The sequence below is a fragment of the Eucalyptus grandis genome, chromosome 4, assembly GCF_016545825.1.
Source record: "Eucalyptus grandis isolate ANBG69807.140 chromosome 4, ASM1654582v1, whole genome shotgun sequence".
Classification (NCBI taxonomy): domain Eukaryota; kingdom Viridiplantae; phylum Streptophyta; class Magnoliopsida; order Myrtales; family Myrtaceae; genus Eucalyptus; species Eucalyptus grandis.
The window spans coordinates 31,809,319-31,826,927 of NC_052615.1; the positions used below are offsets into that span (position 1 = coordinate 31,809,319).

The 17,609-nt window shown below is 40.1% G+C and overlaps 1 protein-coding gene across 1 annotated transcript; it reads right to left on the reverse strand.

The window, feature by feature from the left end:
• Window positions 1-760: 760 nt before the first annotated feature.
• Window positions 761-1,450, reverse strand: LOC120292617 (iridoid oxidase-like). Its single transcript, XM_039310888.1, has one exon. The coding sequence runs from the start codon at window positions 1,418-1,420 to the stop codon at window positions 761-763; it is 660 nt and encodes a 219-aa protein (XP_039166822.1). The 5' UTR covers window positions 1,421-1,450.
• Between the last annotated feature and the right edge of the window lie 16,159 nt (window positions 1,451-17,609).

A 17,609-nucleotide genomic window follows, 5' to 3' on the forward strand; every position in this document is an offset into this window, starting at 1 on the left:
GGAGTTGAGTCTAATGATGATATTGTTGTAGTTGCTAACCATGCCTTAGATGGTGCTCATTATGTATTTTTTGTCACTAAGAATTCATCGTTTGACGAATAAATTATGATTTTGTTGCTTATTTCCCGCTACACCAAACATGGAACTAGTTTGCTATTTATCAATGCATGGAGAATGGTTAAATGTACTTAGGGAGCAATGCCGAGTGCAATGTTGGCATTGTTAGAATTAGAATGCATGATGGTGATGTGAGAATATTGACTGAAGTGAGACATATTTCAAAATTGAAAAAAATGTAATTTTACTAAGTGTCATAGATTTAGCTGAGTGTTGGTAAACCCAAAAAAGTATATATATTCAAGTTGACCTATAAATCATTGGTTTAAATTTTTGAATTAATATGGATCCAATTAGATATATTTATTGGTTTAGATTTGGACTCCCTCTTAGTAATTTTTCCAAGCGAAGGTATGAGTTTCTGCTGCACTCTTGTTACGGCTAAATTCTCCTCTACCCTTCATCTGTGTCTCCAATTTCCTCCGAACAAAGAAGGAGGAGAACATGGTCTTAATCAAAGCGGAGGACTACCATCAGTTCGGCATTAACCTTTGCTTATTGCAAACGTACATGTAATACGTGACTAACTCCAGGCCATTCCTTAGTTTAGACAAAAATGCAAGAATATCAACGGATTCTCTCAATTCATGTTGCCATGAATAGGACTCGTACCATAACATAGTCGATAGATATGCATATATCTTTACTGAAAACCGAGGCTAGAAACATACAAAGAAAAGGAGTTTGGAAGCTTCAATCCGAAATACCTATATCTGCATGTAGAGCTCTGTCTGGACAATTTTGGTTTGGGAATGGCGACTAGTGGATTCATTTTCTTGACCACAATCCCGAACTTGTCTGACAAATATAACTCCGTCCCTTGTGGTAATTCCCACTCGAACGAATGCAAAAGGGAAGTCGAAACACACGTGAGCATTCTCTCTGCCAGCGGAAGCCCTTCACACATCCTTCGACCAGAACCAAATGGCATGTATCCGAAGTTGTTGCCCGATAGATTATACAAGCTAAGATCTTCCAAGAATCTTTCCGGTCTAAACCCTAATGGTTTGTCCCAAATCTTAGGGTCCCTGTGGATATATGATCCATTCAGGAATATGTTACCGCCCTTTGGTATCATGTAACCCTTGACGACACAGGAAGAATGCGCGGTCCGAGGCACCAATAAGGGCAGTGCCAGGTGCAAGCGCAACACCTCTTTGATGACAGCATCGAGGTACTTTAATTTGGGCAAGCGCTGCTCTTCGACCATCTCATCTACTCCCAAAACTTCTGTCAATTCCTCCACTACTTTGTCCATCACATTCCGGTTCCGCAGCAACTCTGCCATCACCCATTCGGTCATTGTTGACGATGTATCGGTCCCGCCAATCACGATGTCCTATCCGATCATTCAAAGTTTCATCAGTAAGAGCAGAATTCTGTGACGGTCCATTAAGTTGCATAGTTAATGACGCACTGTATCAGAGAAGAACTAACCTGAAAGTCAAGATATGGGACTGATCAACGGAGTTGGACACGGCCCAGTAAGATGATAAGATGTGAAACAAGAAGGGCATGAAAAGAGATCAATTCGGACGAGATATGACAAACGTCCCCGGAGATTTGGCACAAGATGATTGACATATTTTTGGGTATTATCAACTTTTCCTATTGTGTATATGATGTGGGTTGAAATTATGATAACGTAATGCTAATAGAGATTCTTAAGGAAGCACAGTACCCTATAAATAATCGTTAAACAACTAACTTAGGATTATATGTGGCACTTGGCAGCCATTATATGGAATGAGATCTAAAAATTAGGAACGGAGTTGTAGATCGAGGATTCACTATGTTTTATGGTGCATCAGGCTGTCAAATGCAAGTATATGTTAGAAATTAAATCAAATTCATTGGTATCGATAACTGTTTGGTATTCGCATTGAAGAAGAGTTATAATTGTTGTGTTATCTATAATTAGTCTGTTCGTATTTCTAGGTATAGTGATTGTTTATAGAGATATCTTGACATATGATGAGATAAGGTGATATATGGTGATTGTTTTGTTATAATCTGGGTCTTATCCGGAACATTAGCTTTATATATTGGGAAGAGCGAATGTCATGTAATAAGTCTATAAATAGGGAAGTCTTGCAATTGTTTTTTGTTAAGGTGAAATAAATTTACAAGCCTATCTATCTTTTTCTCTTCCTTGTGTGAGTTGTAAGTGTTTCATCTTCAAATTACTTTCATTAAAGTGGTATCGGAGCTTACGGTTTGTGATCATGGCCTAAACAAATAATCAGCTTCTTCTTCAATACTCTCGTCTTACCAAAGAAAATTCTAGTAACTGGGCCATTAAAATGAAAGCTATACTTGATGTTTACGATGTATAGGAACTCGTTAACACTGGCTATGATGAGCCAGAGGATGAAGCTACCTTGAACCAAAACTTGAGGAATGCCTTGGAGAAGATTCGTTCGAAAGATCAATATGCCTTGTCAATCATCTATTAAGCTTTAGATGATTTTATGTTCAAAAAAGCGTTGAACACTACTACTGCTAAGGAGGCATAGGAGATTCTTCATGATACACATCTAAGAGTATAGAAAGTTCAGGAGATTCGCTTTCAAACCTTGAAAGGCGAATTTGAGGCAATTCATGTGAAAGTATCTGAATTAATTGTTGATTATTTCATAAGATTTTTGGCGATTGTCAATAAGATGAAAAGAAATGGAGAAGACATTTCAAATATTTGTGTTATTGAGAAAATACTTTGGTCCTTAGACAAGAAGTATGTAGACAAGAAGTATGACTACATTGCTGTTGCAATTGAAGAATCTCTTAACTTGGATGCCATGACATTCGATCAGCTTATGGGCTTCATTACAAGCCTATGAAGGAAGGTTCGGAAGAAAAAAGATTGAACCAGTGGAGGATCTTGTAATTTTTTTTTGTTAAGATAAATAAATTTAAAAACCTATCGGCAATATTCGCGTCCCGATTGGCAAACATCATGTCCTGGTCTCGCACGATTTCTTTGGCTAGCGATGGGGAGCTAACCACGGCATACAGCTTGCTTCCAAGCCAGAGTTTGTAGACGGGGCCATAGGTCTCGGCCAATTCGGTGAACTTCCAGTGAAGATCGGTCCCAAGGAATGGGAGGTACCCGAGGAAAGCTAAGAGTTGCGATTGCTACGACAAACAGTGTCGTAGTAGCTCTTGGAATTGCATCGCTCGCTTCTTTAGCATGCCACGACCCTGGCCAGGGACGTTCGGAGTCTCCTATCGGCATTTCAGCTCGGGAGAACGGTCTGAGGAGTCGTCGAGCAAGAATGAGTATGTCTGTAGGGACGCTACATGAGGAAGTTCTTCCGATGGGCGGTTTTCATCGGAAAAGTAAGTTGTTCACGTGACACTCAGACAGTGACTGCCACTGATACATGAACAATTATCGATCAAACGAAAATGACCCCAGGGGTCCAGTTTTTGACATGCTATAAGTGGGGGTTTGTCGTCTATTTAGTTTTGTTGATTTGCATGGTGTCCATGGTTAATATCATGTCGGATGCCACCGACGTCCAGACCTCTCAAAGTCTAAGATGATCACGATCTTTGATGGTTTTATATGAGATGGGCTTAAGGCCCGTCCGCCCATGTTGGGCCTAAAAGCCCGGCCCATAGGAATAGGGCCCATGGATGAAGAGACGTTCCTTTGTTGGAGGAACGTATAAAAGGAGAAAGAGAGAGGAGGAACACACCCTTTGGCATAATAACGCACGTACGTTCCTCTCCCTCTCTCCTCCAAAAAAAAAGAAAACGCTTAAGGTGACGCTGTCTTCCCTTCAGCCAATCGACGTCATCGGATCGAACGGGATCGAGAATTTCTTCCTCGATTTTCAGCATTGGTGTTTAATTTGTGGCTAACAAGGTACGCTCGAATCCGTGGTGTGCTTTAGGATCGGTGATACGTGTTTTTCCCGGGCTTCGTCTTCCGCATTGCTTTAGGGGTTCGATTTAGTGTCGAATCCGATTTCGGGGATCCGTTATTCCCAACATTGGTATCAAAGCCCTAGTTCACGTTTTCTCGACCTGTTTGATGTTTTTTGATTGATTTTTCGCGAAAATTTTCGGCCGTATGGATCGAGGCGAGAAATCTCGACACCCGAGCGTTGTTCGTCCATTTTTTTGAGTTTCGTGATTCGAAATCGATTTCGAAGGCATAGGGTGAAAGGGTACGTCGGGCGAGTCCGGCGACATGTCGTGCGCCGCCGGGCGACGCCGCACGCGCCCCACACGCGCGGCCAAAAGCCGCTGCGCTTGGGTGCGACACGCCCGAAGCGCTGGCATCGGCCAGCGCGTGCGCCACACGCGCCGGTCGGCGAATCGGCACGTGCGTGATGCCGGCGGTGAACCGGCACGCGCCGGTCGGTGGACCGACGCGTGCTGACGTCACCCAACGGTCGGTAACTGTTGGGATGACGTCATCGATGACGTCAGCGCCGACGACGGTTGGCCGGGCGGTCATCGGCCGGCGACCCGACCCGACTCGACTCGCGGACGCCTGGCACGCGTGCGGCACGTGCCGGCTGACGTCTGCGTGACGTCAGCCCGCGCACGCACGCGGCACGTGCGGTCGGTTCGTCCGACCCGGCCCGACCGGTCCGACGACCGACGACCGACGACTTGACCGTTGACCGTTGACCGACGACCGTTGACCGTTGACCCGAAAAAAAAGAAAAAGGAATTTGTTTATTTTTCAATTATGTCTGTGTGGGTTAGAGGTAATCCATTTTTTATTCTGCATTTGTTGCATGAATCATGGAAAATTATGTATTTTCCATTTTGTTTATTAATGGATTATAAGTTATCCATTTATTGGTTCTCGCATTTGTTGCGGGAACTATGATGCGTTATGCACGAATACACGCAATCCCGAGAACGGACGAAGGAAGAGCTAGGCGAAAAGGCTGATGAAAGAGTTAGGCGCTTATCGGTGGCATGACGGTGATTTAGTATCACACGTGGTCGGGTCAATCGGATGATACGGAAATCATTTGGAATGGTTATCTTATGCCGGATTTTGAGAAGATGCCGGCTTTGATGAACACTCTTCCACCTGAATGGCAAGTAGTGTTAGATCGGCTATGGGAGGTCAACGTGGTCCCGGGTTATAGGAGGCTAGTGGAAGCTTTTGTAAGAGAGTACTATAGGATTGAGTTGGCTAGAACTTCAACCCTTAAATTGAGCGCCACATGGCGCAGAGTGAATGCGCCTTGGAGGCGACATGAGAGCTCTCCAAAAGTTTTTCCATGGTTGGCAAATGTGCCTTCAAATTTCTCAGATATTTTGATTGATAGATTAGAAGGGACTTTCCCTATTTATTTCTCGATTAGTTTGAGATGTTTTTGAGTGTTGAATATCTCTTTCTATGTTGATATTTCTTTTTGGATATATTACTTAGTGTAATTGATTGTTGTATTAGTTGAAAACATTATTTTTTATTGGATGTCAATTATCTTTGCTTTGTTATTGCTGATTCTTGTGGGTAGTTAGCGTGGGTAGTTCATAGAAGTTTTTGTAACTTCATAGAATTTATTTTGCATAAGACAATTATATTAATAATAGTTTTAAGTTAGAATTTTGGAGGATGATTGGAAATGTAGTGACCTTTTGATTCTGAAACCTTACTTAAAATTATTTATTGATATGATGGGTCTGTGCAAAGTGGATGCATAAATGATAGGCATTAATTATTCGTGCATATATGTCGATGTGTTGATTGATGGATTCAAAGAATCGAGAACGTAATTGCTGATGTGAACGGCAACAATTGTGACATATTGAATATGAAGATTCAATATGTGTTGGAAAAGCAAGAAGCACTAGAAGCTCTTGATCATGTTATGGAAGATCTTGAGGATCTTGTGCGCCACCTTGAGCTGGTAGTAGACTCGCGCACGGCATGTGAGCCGAAAATATATATTTGCAATGCTGGTTCTAGCTCAAAAGGGCTTTGAGCTCTAAGCGCAAACGTATTGATTCGTTCAATATGTGGGAATGCAAAGGATCAAGTTGTTGGAGAAATCCTCGTGAAGTGTTTTGAAGTTGACAAAACGTTTCCATCGATCTAGTACGAAGGTGCAGACTCTGTTAGTTAAAGTCGAAGACTTCCGGACAGCCAGACTCAAGACTCAAAGTCTATCCTCATTGACAGTCTCTAATCCGTTGAAGAAAGGTTATCCAGAACTGGATGGTTTGTTCAGGATTTAACCTTATCATCTGGAGAAGATCTTGTGGCTGGAGAAGACGCATCAGAATCCTTTGATTGATCAAGTTTGATTCAATGACTGAAGATTCGATGATTGTCTAAATATTATTGGAAGGTTCTACTTATGGAAACCGAGATCCCGATTGTATGGGCGAACGGGATTGATGGGCTATCAACACGTTCCTTTAATAGCTCGAACAATCTTCCTAATTGATTCCGTCCAACGGGTAGATTGGAGGAATTCCTTTGGTAAGTGCCAACGGGTATGATGGCATAAAGGAGTATATAAGGAAGACGTTCTTAGTTGTTCGAGGTGTGCGCGATAGAAGAATTCCAAAGTCTGAAGCTCCTATTTGTTTAGATAATTCATTTGAGCGAATACTTGTATACAAAGAGTCTATATTTGTGAGAGACCTTGAGAAGGTGTGGTAGAATATCTACACTTTGTGGAATCAAGGCAAAGCTGTGTAACTTCTCTTTTGATCATAGTGAAATCCAGCCGGTGGGTTGTCGGTGCGGAAGAGTGGACGTAGGCTTGGAATAAGCGAACCACTATAAATCCTGTGTTCAAATTTCTCTCTACCTCGATCGTATTTCATTTTGTTAAGAATTGCTTCCGTATTAGGGATAAATAATTTGTGCGCCTATTCACCCCCTCTAGGTGTTTATACTAGCAATATCAATTGGTATCGAGCACTTGTACTTACTTTATTTGAAGTGTTTTACTTCATAGTAAAAGATCCATGGCTAGTATGCTAGCACCGGGGCTGATGGAAGGGCAAAGCAATACCAGACCACCCTACTTTGATGGAAAGGATTACAACATCCGGAAGAACAAGATGAAAGCTTTCCTACGATCAAAGGATCCTCGGAATGGGACGTTGTAGAAAAAAGAATTACTCCTACCACTGCATTAGTCTCTGAAAGAGGAAAAGAAACTGAAGAAACCAGCGGAATGTCTCAGGAAGAAATAATCAAGAGACAAACACTCGATGCAAAAGCAATTTACTCCTTATATTGTGCTTTATCACCAACTGAATATAATAGAATATCTTCTTGTGGTACAGCAAAAGAAGTTTGGGACAGATTGCATATCACCTATGAAGGAATAGATCGAGTGAATGAAACAAGAATCAACATTCTTCTCGGTCAATACGAAGCCTTCTCTTAATGAAACCGGGAGAATTAATATCGACATGTTTAGTCGTTTTACAGATATTGTGAATGGTCTTGAAAATCAAGGTCAACCAACTTCTGATCCCATGAAGGTAAACAAGCTACTGCGTGGACTCTCCAAGGATTGGAATCACATAAAGACTTCGATAAGAGAGACGCAGAGAATTATGCCGCTATCGTGACGAGCTGATTGGAACTCTTCAAGTCCTATGAAGTGGAAAGGATCAATGAAGATGAAGATCCAAAAGGTAAGAAATCCATTGCATTAAAATCAAATGATGATTACGATGATACAGATTCCGAAGATGATATGGACGATGAGGAGCTTGCTCTCATGATAAGAAGATTCGAAAACTAAATAGAAAAGGAAGAAGGTTCAACTCAAAGAAACAAAGCTTTCAAAGACAGCAAGACCAAGTCCATTGATGATGAGGAACCAAATAAAGATGTAGTCTGCTTTGAATGCAAGAAAAAGGGACACATCGGACCCAACTGTCCTCTTCGAAGAAGAAGAGGAAAAGCTGAAAAATTTCGAAAAGCTCTCAAAGCTGAAACACAGGAGTGATACGAGTGTGAAGAAAGTGATAATGAATATGCCAATCTATGTCGATGGCACACCGGACTCGGACTGGATCGGACTCGGGATCGGACTCGGGAATTTGAGGCAAGTAATTTTAAAATTCCTGTCAAAGTTTCTAAATATATTGATGAACTATGCTTTAGTCTTAAGACTTCTCTAAAAGAATTTCCAAACTGAAAAAAAAAACTCAGCTCTAAAACAAAAGGAAAATGTTTTAGCGAAGAGTTAAAAGTCTAGACTTGTATGTTTCCAATCTTAAAGAAAATGAAGAAAATCTTTTAAAGAAAATGCTTTTTAAAACAGACTTATCAAATATATCAAAGAAATTTTCTATAGGGTCTGAAAAACTTGAGAAAATTCTTTCAAAGACAAAGACCTTACTTCAATAAGTCTGGTCTAGGTATGACAAGAAACAATTCCCTTGATTGATTTTCCTAAAGTAAAAGAAAGAATTAAGAAAAGACTTTCGAGTGAGGTTTACAAAAATCACTTCAAGAAAGTTTTGTAAAACACCGTAGGTAGAAGTGCTCTCGGATGTTCTAAGTGCAACGTCTGGATCACTTTGAAAAGAGTGTCCTACGGTATGGAAACCTGTTAAGAAAGCATGGGCTAATCTTTGTTTATCTTACTAACACCAAAGGACCCAAGAAAATTTGGGTACCAAAGAAAGCTTAAGACTTTATTTTAAATACGGGTCTCCGTCAAGAAACGAGGTAAAGTGGTATCTTGACAAATGGATGCTCAAGACACATGACAGAGACTCAAATTGCTTTATAAAGCTTGCTCAAGTAAATGGTGGAAAAGTTTCATTTGGAGGAAACATCAAAGGAAGTATTGTGGGATTTGGAACCGTGAAAATTGGAACTCTCACAATAAGTAATGTTTCCTTAGTGGAAGGACTCAATTACAATCTTCTCAGCATTAGTCAATTGTGTGATACTTGGTTTCAAGATCTTCTTTCAAGAAGGAACATGTTAAGAATCATTAAAGACTCTACTCGATCTTTCATGGGTCGAAGACATGGAAATATCTATCTTCTGGATGTGAAACCAAATGAATCACAATGCTTCATCTCAATTCAAGACGAAGCAAGCTTATGGCACAAAAAGCTTGGTCATGTCAACATGAAGCAATTAGCCAAAATCTCATCAAAGCAGCTTGTTTGAGGTCTACCCAAATTGCCATACCAAAAGACTGATTCATGCACTCCATGTATTCTGGAAAGCGGTGAGAAATTCTTTTAAGCCAATAAATCATGTCTCTACTAATCATGTACTACGGTTCTGCATATGGATCTCTTCGGACCAACCGGAACTCGAGTATTGGGGGTAAGAAGTATTGCCTAGTAATTGTTGATGATTACTCCCGTTTACTTGGGTATATTTCCTTGCAAGTAAGTCGAAACCTTTTCGTATTTTGAAAAATTTGCTAAAAAGGTTCAAAATGAAAAAATGATGTGTTATCTCTAGTATAAGAACAGATCATGGAGGTGAATTTGAAAATCAAGATTTTACAAATTTCTGTGATGAATCTGGCTTTAAGCATGTGTTCTCTTCTCCATATACTCCTCAGCAAAATGGAGTTGTGGAAAGAAAGAACAGATCTCTTCAAGAAATGGCTAGAACTCTTTTAATTGAAAGTAAAATTTCTTCTCGATTTTGGGCTGAAGTTTGTTTCAACAGCATGCTATATCATCAATAGAGTCTTCTTAAGATCTATTCTTCGAAAACCCCTTATGAGTTATTCAAAGAAAAGAAGCCTATTGTTTCATACTTTCATGTATTTGGTTGTAAATGTTTTATATTGAAAAATGCAAAAGATCGAATTGGTAAGTTTGAAGAAAGATCGGATGAAGGTATCTTCCTTGGATATTCTACATCAAGCAAAGCTTACGAGTCTATAACAAGAAGAGTCGATGCAGTAGAGGAGTCAATGAATGTCAAATTTCAAGACTCATCGCAAGATGAATCAAGTCGAGACTCATCAAGAAGAGTCACAACCTCCTCACCCTCCAAAGTCTACAACTCAAGAAGCATCTCGGACTCTGGAAAACCAGCATCGGGTTGTTAGTGAAGATCCAAATAAAGGAAGAGATCATCAACCGAGACAAATCAACAAGTAACTGGAAGCATAAGTCCAAATCATCCCAAAGATCTTATAATTGGCGAAATTAATGAAGGAATTCGCACAAGATCCAAAAGGCGAGAAGAGTCTAGTCTTTGTGGCACTCGTTTCGAAATTGAACCAAAGAGCATAGAAGAAGCTTTATCGATGAAAGCTGGATTGAAGCTATGCAAGAAGAGCTAAGACAGTTCAGCATAAATGATGTCCAGGGAATTGACATCCAAACCAAAAGGTAAAACTGTTATTGGAGCTAAATGGGTGTTCGAAACAAGATGAACGAAAAGGAAAAGTCGTACGAAATAAAGCAAGACTCGTGGCCAAGGGATATACGCAAGAAGAAGGAATAGACTATGATGAGACTTACGCTCCAGTGGCAAGGTTAGAAGCTATTCGACTATTACTTGTGTTTGCTTGTTATAAGAATTTCAGGTTATTCCAAATGGACGTCAAAAGCGCCTTCCTAAATGGATTTATCCATGAGGAAGTTTATGTGGAACAACCACCGGGGTTTGAAGACCCAAAAGAAGCGACTCGGTCTTGAAAAAGGCTTTGTATGGTTTAAAGCAAGCACCTCGGGCTTGGTACGACAATTAAGTAAGTTCCTAATACAAAATGGTTTTGTCAAAGGTAAAGTAGATACTACTTTATTTATCAAGAAAGAAAACAAAAGTTTCTTACTTGTTCAAATATATGTGGATGATATCATTTTTGGATCCTCTAATGAAAGTCTCAGGCAAGAAATTTTCAAAGTCTATGCGGGATGAGTTTGAAATGAGTATGATGGGAGAATTAACATTCTTTCTTGGTCTTCAAGTAAAACAATTGAAGGAAGGAACTTTTATTTATCAAGAAAAATATGTTAATGATCTTGTCAAAAGGTTTGAATGGAAAAGTGCAAAAGACCGACATACCAATGTCAAGTTCTTTAAAGATAGACAAAGATGAAGAAGGGAAGAAAGTTGATCAAAAGTTGTACAGGAGCATTATTGGATCACTTCTTTATCTTACTGCCTCTAGACCTGATATTTTGTTGAGTGTTTGCATCTGTGCTAGGTTTCAATTAGATCCTAGAGAATCTCATCTCAGTGCTGCGAAACGCATCATCAAATACGTCTCTTCATCATCAAGCATTGGTCTTTGGTATCCTAAGAAGGGAGACTTTAATCTTCCTGATATTCAGACGCTTGAGATCTGGCCGGTTGCGAGTTGATAGAAAGAGCACTTCAGAACTTGCCGATTGCTTGGAAGTAGAACAGTATCTTGGTTTTCAAGGAAACAAAGCACCGTGTCTCTTTCAACAACGACAGCAGTATGTAGCTCTTGGAAGCTGCTGTTCGCAAATTCTATGGATAAAACAACAGCTGAGAGATTTTGAAATTGAAGACTCATGCACGGAGATTAATTGCGACAACACCAGCGCTATCAACCTCACCAAAAATCCAATTCTTCACTCAAGAGCAAAGCATATAGAGATTCGACATCACTTTATTAGAGATCATGTTCAAAATGGAGATATTTCAATTCAATTTGTTGACTCAAAGAATCAGCTGGCTGATATACTCACAAAGCATTTGGAGAAAAATCAATTTGAGTCTATACGGTCCAGACTCAACATTTTGAGGTATGAGGATATCAAAGTCTAAAGACTTTCGGACTCGGAGCTTACAAGACTTTATCTACGCTTGGCTTGACCTTCGAGAAGTTTTTCTCTCTCCAATCTTATCTTGAAAAGGTACGATCATCGATTTGTGTTTAAATTGTTGCTATATTTAATTAACGTAAATATTGCATCGATTCATTTTCAAAAGGGAAGTTATTTTTAAAATAGCTATTTTTGCGGATAAAGACAGTTATTTTGAAAAGGCATATTTTTATTTCCTTTGTGACGGTTCGTTTACTCTTCTTTTAAACGATTGAACACGTCGATTCCTCTTCACGTTTCTATTCACTTTTCTCTCAAAAACCCTAGAAAGCATCGATCCTCCATTCCCGTTTGTCTTCTTCGCTAAATCTTCAAAAGTTGTCATCTTTTAAGGAAAGTCAAGCAAGGAATCTTTCATACACTGAGAAAGATGTCTTCTTCATGAAAGTCATCAAGAATCGCAAGCAAGGGACCATAGAGAATGAGTGAGGGGCCTACGCACTTCGATCTTGCGAAGATGAAGTTACTCCGGATCGCAACCGAGCCCACAACATTCTCGCGGCGTCATTCTCCACCATCTAGTCCTCAAGGCGTTGTTAATCAGCATCAGGAAGAAATCGTCGAGGATGCAGACCTCGTAAGAGTTCAAAAGCCCGCTTTTATTTACAAGCTATATCGTGCTTTAAAAGGAATTCGTACTCCTTTGAACTATGTTGATGATTTTGTTAAAGAAAAAGGATATAGGAGCAGTATATCTTTCTCGAAAAATGGAAAGTTTGGGAATCGCTCGTAAATGGGTGGTGAGGAAACCCTTGCGAATATCCCAAGTGATCCTTGTGATTCGGGGGTCGAATCCTGTAGATGGGAATGACGATGACAATCTGTTCGAGTCTATTTCAACCGAAAATGGGTATTGCGGCTGAAATTCAAGGAAAAAGGGGAGATTTGTTCGGATCAAAGGAACAAAAGGATCTGTACTCGAAATTGCTGAAGCGTGGGGTAATAAACCCTAGGAGTGTGGACTTTGATTTTCTGGATGCTTTGTGAAAGTGAACTTGAGGAAAAGTTCGGTTATCTACAACTTGAAAAGTTCCGCTCCGACTCAACCGAGGCCTATCTTGAATTGACTGCTTATTTCTATTCAAATCTTAGCTTTTAGATGCGAATAGATTCTCCTTCAGCGTTAAAGAACAAGACTATGTTGTGGATATGAATATCTTTGCGAGATGTGTTAGAAGTTGAGAGAGCGGATATCAACCAATCAAAGTTTCCATTGCTCGGGCCACACTTGAACTGGTGAAGGACAGGGAGAACGGATGAGAAGATCACCTACTCAAGGATGAATGCATTCAACATCTTGCTTCACAAGATTGTTATTAATTGCCTTCGGCCGAAATCAACTTCCAAAACTGATGTTTCAAGCTCTGAGGCAAAGTTGATGTATGCCATCCTCTGTGGAAAGAAGTTTTCTCTTCCTCATACTGTTATGTTTCACATGTATAGAGTAGTGATGAAGGACAGAGGTCAACTCCCTTACCCAAGCCTTGTTACGAAGTTATTCAGACATCTGAATATTCAGCCTCCGCAAATCTTTTGTGTTCGATCATGCGATCATATGGTGGTAGGACTGAAAATGGTGACCAAAATGCGTCGGAAGAACCGAGCAAGGAATTGGAGAAATTCAAGGAGAAGACTCTTGCCAAATCTCATCAACTCTCTTCTACTGCTAAGAGAAAAGGGAAGGAGCCCATGACTGCTCCATCTAAGAGAAGAAGATCTCTCCTCATTGAGGATGAAGATGATGACGATGACATCACCATCTCTGCAATGGCTTTGAAGAATCTAAGTCGTCCTGTTCCACGAAAGAATCGGAACAAAGACGAAAGAAGCGAGAGGAGAAGGAAGAAGAAGAAAGAGAAGCGAGAGGAGAAGGAAGAAGAAGAAAGAGAAACGGAGCAAGAAGCGAGAGGAAGAAAGACCTGAAGAAGAAAGAAGAGAAGAAGGAGAACCCGAGGAATTCTCTTCTCCACCTCGTAGGCATGGAAACGGGGAGATCGGGAGAAAGGAGTGACATCTTCATTTCCTGATGCAAGTGAAGGAGTCAGTCGTTCACCTGCAGACCCAGAAGATGTGTATGCATCTCAATTTCCAGAGGAAGGTCATGAAGCTTCATCGCCAAACCTGCGAGATTATGCTGATCCACCATCGTCTGCTTTTACTCCGATCGAGCCGAAGCAAGTACTCGGACCGATAATGGAGCAGATTTTCGCGGAATCATGGATATTCTCATGGAAATGCGAGGTCAAATTTATGCATTGGGATGCGAAGTTCAAAATTTGAAGAATGAAAGTCAAGCTTCTTCCTGTTCATTAAATGATAAGATGCAAGCCTTCTCTATTCAGAATCAGGCAAATGCCAAAAGTGAGGAGGTTGTACGGGCTGAAGGAAGACTTCAAAAGGCCGGAAGGCATCGTTCGGTCTATGGAAGATTTCCAGCTTGTCCGCGTTCCCAAGCAATCTTGACTTCATCTCATCCTTTTTAATGATGACAAAAGGGGGAGAGATGCATGATTTGATCAAAAACTTTCAATCATTTTTAAGCGTTTGTTGGATTGTGTTTAACTGCATGTTTTTTAACGAGACTTTGACTTTGTTTTGTGTCGGATGAGAACCGAACCGAGACTTGGACTTGACTGCTTCTATTAACAAGTATTGATATCTTATGGATGGTTTTATTATATAGACTAACCTATTTTCTGTGGTTGCAGATTCTAGTGTTAATCTTTTAGCCATTCATCTCTATAAGATATGCATATGTGTTTGAGAAATGTTTTGCGAGTCAAAATTATCCAAATCACGGGAAGGTTTTGTCACCATAAAAAAGGGGGAGATTGTTGGAGAAATCCTCGTGAAGTGTTTTGAAGTTGACAAAACGTTTCCATCGATCTAGTCCGAAGGTCTCAGGACTCGTTAGTTAAAGTCCAAGACTTCCGGACAGCCGACTCAAGACTCAAAGTCTATCCTCATTGACAGTCTCTAATCCGTTGAAGAAAGGTTATCCGAACTGGATGGTTTGTTCAGGATTTAACCTTATCATTTGGAGAAGATCTTGTGGCTGAGAAGACGTATCGAATCCTTTGATTGATCAAGTTTGATTCAATGACGAAGATTCGATGATTGTCTAAATATTATTGGAAGGTTCTACTTATGGAAACCGAGATCCGATTGTATGGGCGAACGGGATTGATGGGCTATCAACACGTTTCTTTAATAGCTCGAACAATCTTCCTAATTGATTCCGTCCAACGGGTAGATGGAGGAATTCCTTTGGTAAGTGCCAACGGGTATGATGGCATAAAGGAGTATATAAGGAAGACGTTCTTAGTTGTTCGAGGTGTGCGCGATAGAAGAATTCCAAAGTCTGAAACTCCTATTTGTTTAGATAATTCATTTGAGCGAATACTTGTATACAAAAGAGAGTCTATATTTGTGAGAGACCTTGAGAAGGTGTGGTAGAATATCTACACTTTGTGGAATCAAGGCAAAAGCTGTGCTTGTAACTTCTCTTTTGATCATAGTGAAATCCAGCCGGTGGGCTGTTAGTGCGGAAGAGTGGACGTAGGCTTGGAATAAGCCGAACCACTATAAATCCTGTGTTCAAATTTCTCTCTCTACCTCGATCGTATTTCATTTTGTTAAGAATTGCTTCCGTATTAGGGATAAATAATTTGTGCGCCTATTCACCCCCCCTCTAGGTGTTTATACTAGCAATATCACAAGTCCTTATTGCAAGAGATCAAGAGTTAACCAACACAAGAGAGGAAAACGTCCTCAAGTGAAGAAAATGTCAAGGGTGAGGTGTTACAATTGTGACAAGAAGGGTCACTATGCTCGCGACAGTTGTGAGCCAAAGAAGGTAAACACCTATAGTACATTTGAGAACTTTGCTTATGTGTCAAGTTCTGTATTATTAGCTGAATCCAATCCTTTGTGGACTGTAGATTCAGGAGCGACATATCATGTAGCGAAGGATAGAGGATCCTTCGTGGAATTCCGACGAGAACCAACTGGAACTAAGTGGATCTATGTGGGATATAACTCCAGAGATGAAGTTAAAGGGATTGGCACCTGCCAATTGAACATACGTGATGGACGCACCTTGTTCCTACATGATGTTCTATATGCTCCGGAGATTCGTCGAAATTTAAGTGTCTGTTTTTGGTGTTGGTTAAGCTTGGTTTTAGTGTGAACTTTCGTAATAACAGTGTAGATTTGTATTTGGATACAAACTACTATGATTGTGGTCACTTTACGGATGGTTTTATTGTACTAAATGTTGACCGTGGTGATGTCAATGTTTGTTATTCCTTTATTTCACGTCTTCTATTTCATATGATAATGATGTGAATGTGTGGCATGCTAGACTTGGTCATATTGGCCAATAATGTATGAATAGACTAGCCAAAGAGGGCTTGTTGGGCAACATTGAAAAAGTCGATTTGCCCATATGTGAGCATTGCCTAGTAGGGAAAACGACAAGGAAACCATTTGGAAAAGATAAAAGAGCTAAATTTCCTCTGCATTTAATCCATTCTAACGTCTGTGGTTCAATGAATGTGAGAGGAAGGCATGGGGCTGTTTATTTCATCACTTTTATAGATGATTATACTCGATTCGGATATGTCTATTTGATTTCTCATAAATCTGAAGCAATAAGTTGTTTCAAAAGGTTTAATGAACTTGGTAGAAAATCAATTAGACAAGAAAATAGAAGCATTGAGATCCGATCGAGGTCGAGAATATTTATCTGATGAATTCAGAAAATAATGTGATGAAAATGAATAGAAATACAGTTGTCTATTCCATATACTCCTCAACAAAATGGTGTTGCAGAGAGAAGAAACAGAACCCTACTGGAAATGGTTAGGTCCATGATGGCGCATGCTAACTTACATATCACTTTTTGGAGTGATGCGTTGTTAACTACTGCCTATATACTTAACCAGGTGCCTTCTAAATCAATTAGTTCCACTCCATATGAGTTATGGACAGGTAGAAAATCGGACTTAAGTTTTCTTAAGCCATGGGGTTGTGCTGCCTATACTCATGAGTCCTCTCACAAGTTTGGGAAATTGGGTCCTAAAGGAAAGAAGAGTATTTTAATGAGATACTTCGAACACTCGAAATGGTATGTGTTCATATGTGAGCAGGAAAGTGGGAGTATAACTGAATTTTAATCACGGGATGTCACATTCTTAGAGGATGAATTTCCTAAGAGGGGCGAAATAGGAGAAGATTACTTCCTATTTGAAACCTTGGATCAAGATAATGATATTAGTGGAGTTCGTCAAGTGGCAGTAATATGAGAAGTGATGAATTGAATTTAACTCATTCTCAATTACAACCATATGATGAGACGATGTCATCATTATCTAATCCTAGTGGGAGCATTATGGGGAATGATGAGCTAAGTGTACAATCTCCCATACGGCGAACAAGTCGCCAGACTATTCCCCGTCGAAGTTTTGACATTGAAGGGGAAACTTTTATGGTTGCTCCACAAGATGAGGATGAGCCAAGAAATATTAATGAGGCTATAAATTGCCCTAATAAGGAAAAATGGATTTATGCAATGAAAGAGGAGATGGAGTCAATGAAATCAAACCAAGTCTGGGAACTGGTTGATCTTCCAAAAGGATGCAAAGCTATTGGGAACAAGTGGGTTCTCAAAATAAAGCGAAAGGCTGATGGCTCGATAG

What these genes read in the sequence shown, in the direction of transcription:
- LOC120292617 (XM_039310888.1), bottom strand. Translation starts at nt 1,420, where the DNA reads ATGACCGAATGGGTGATGGCAGAGTTGCTGCGGAACCGGAATGTGATG.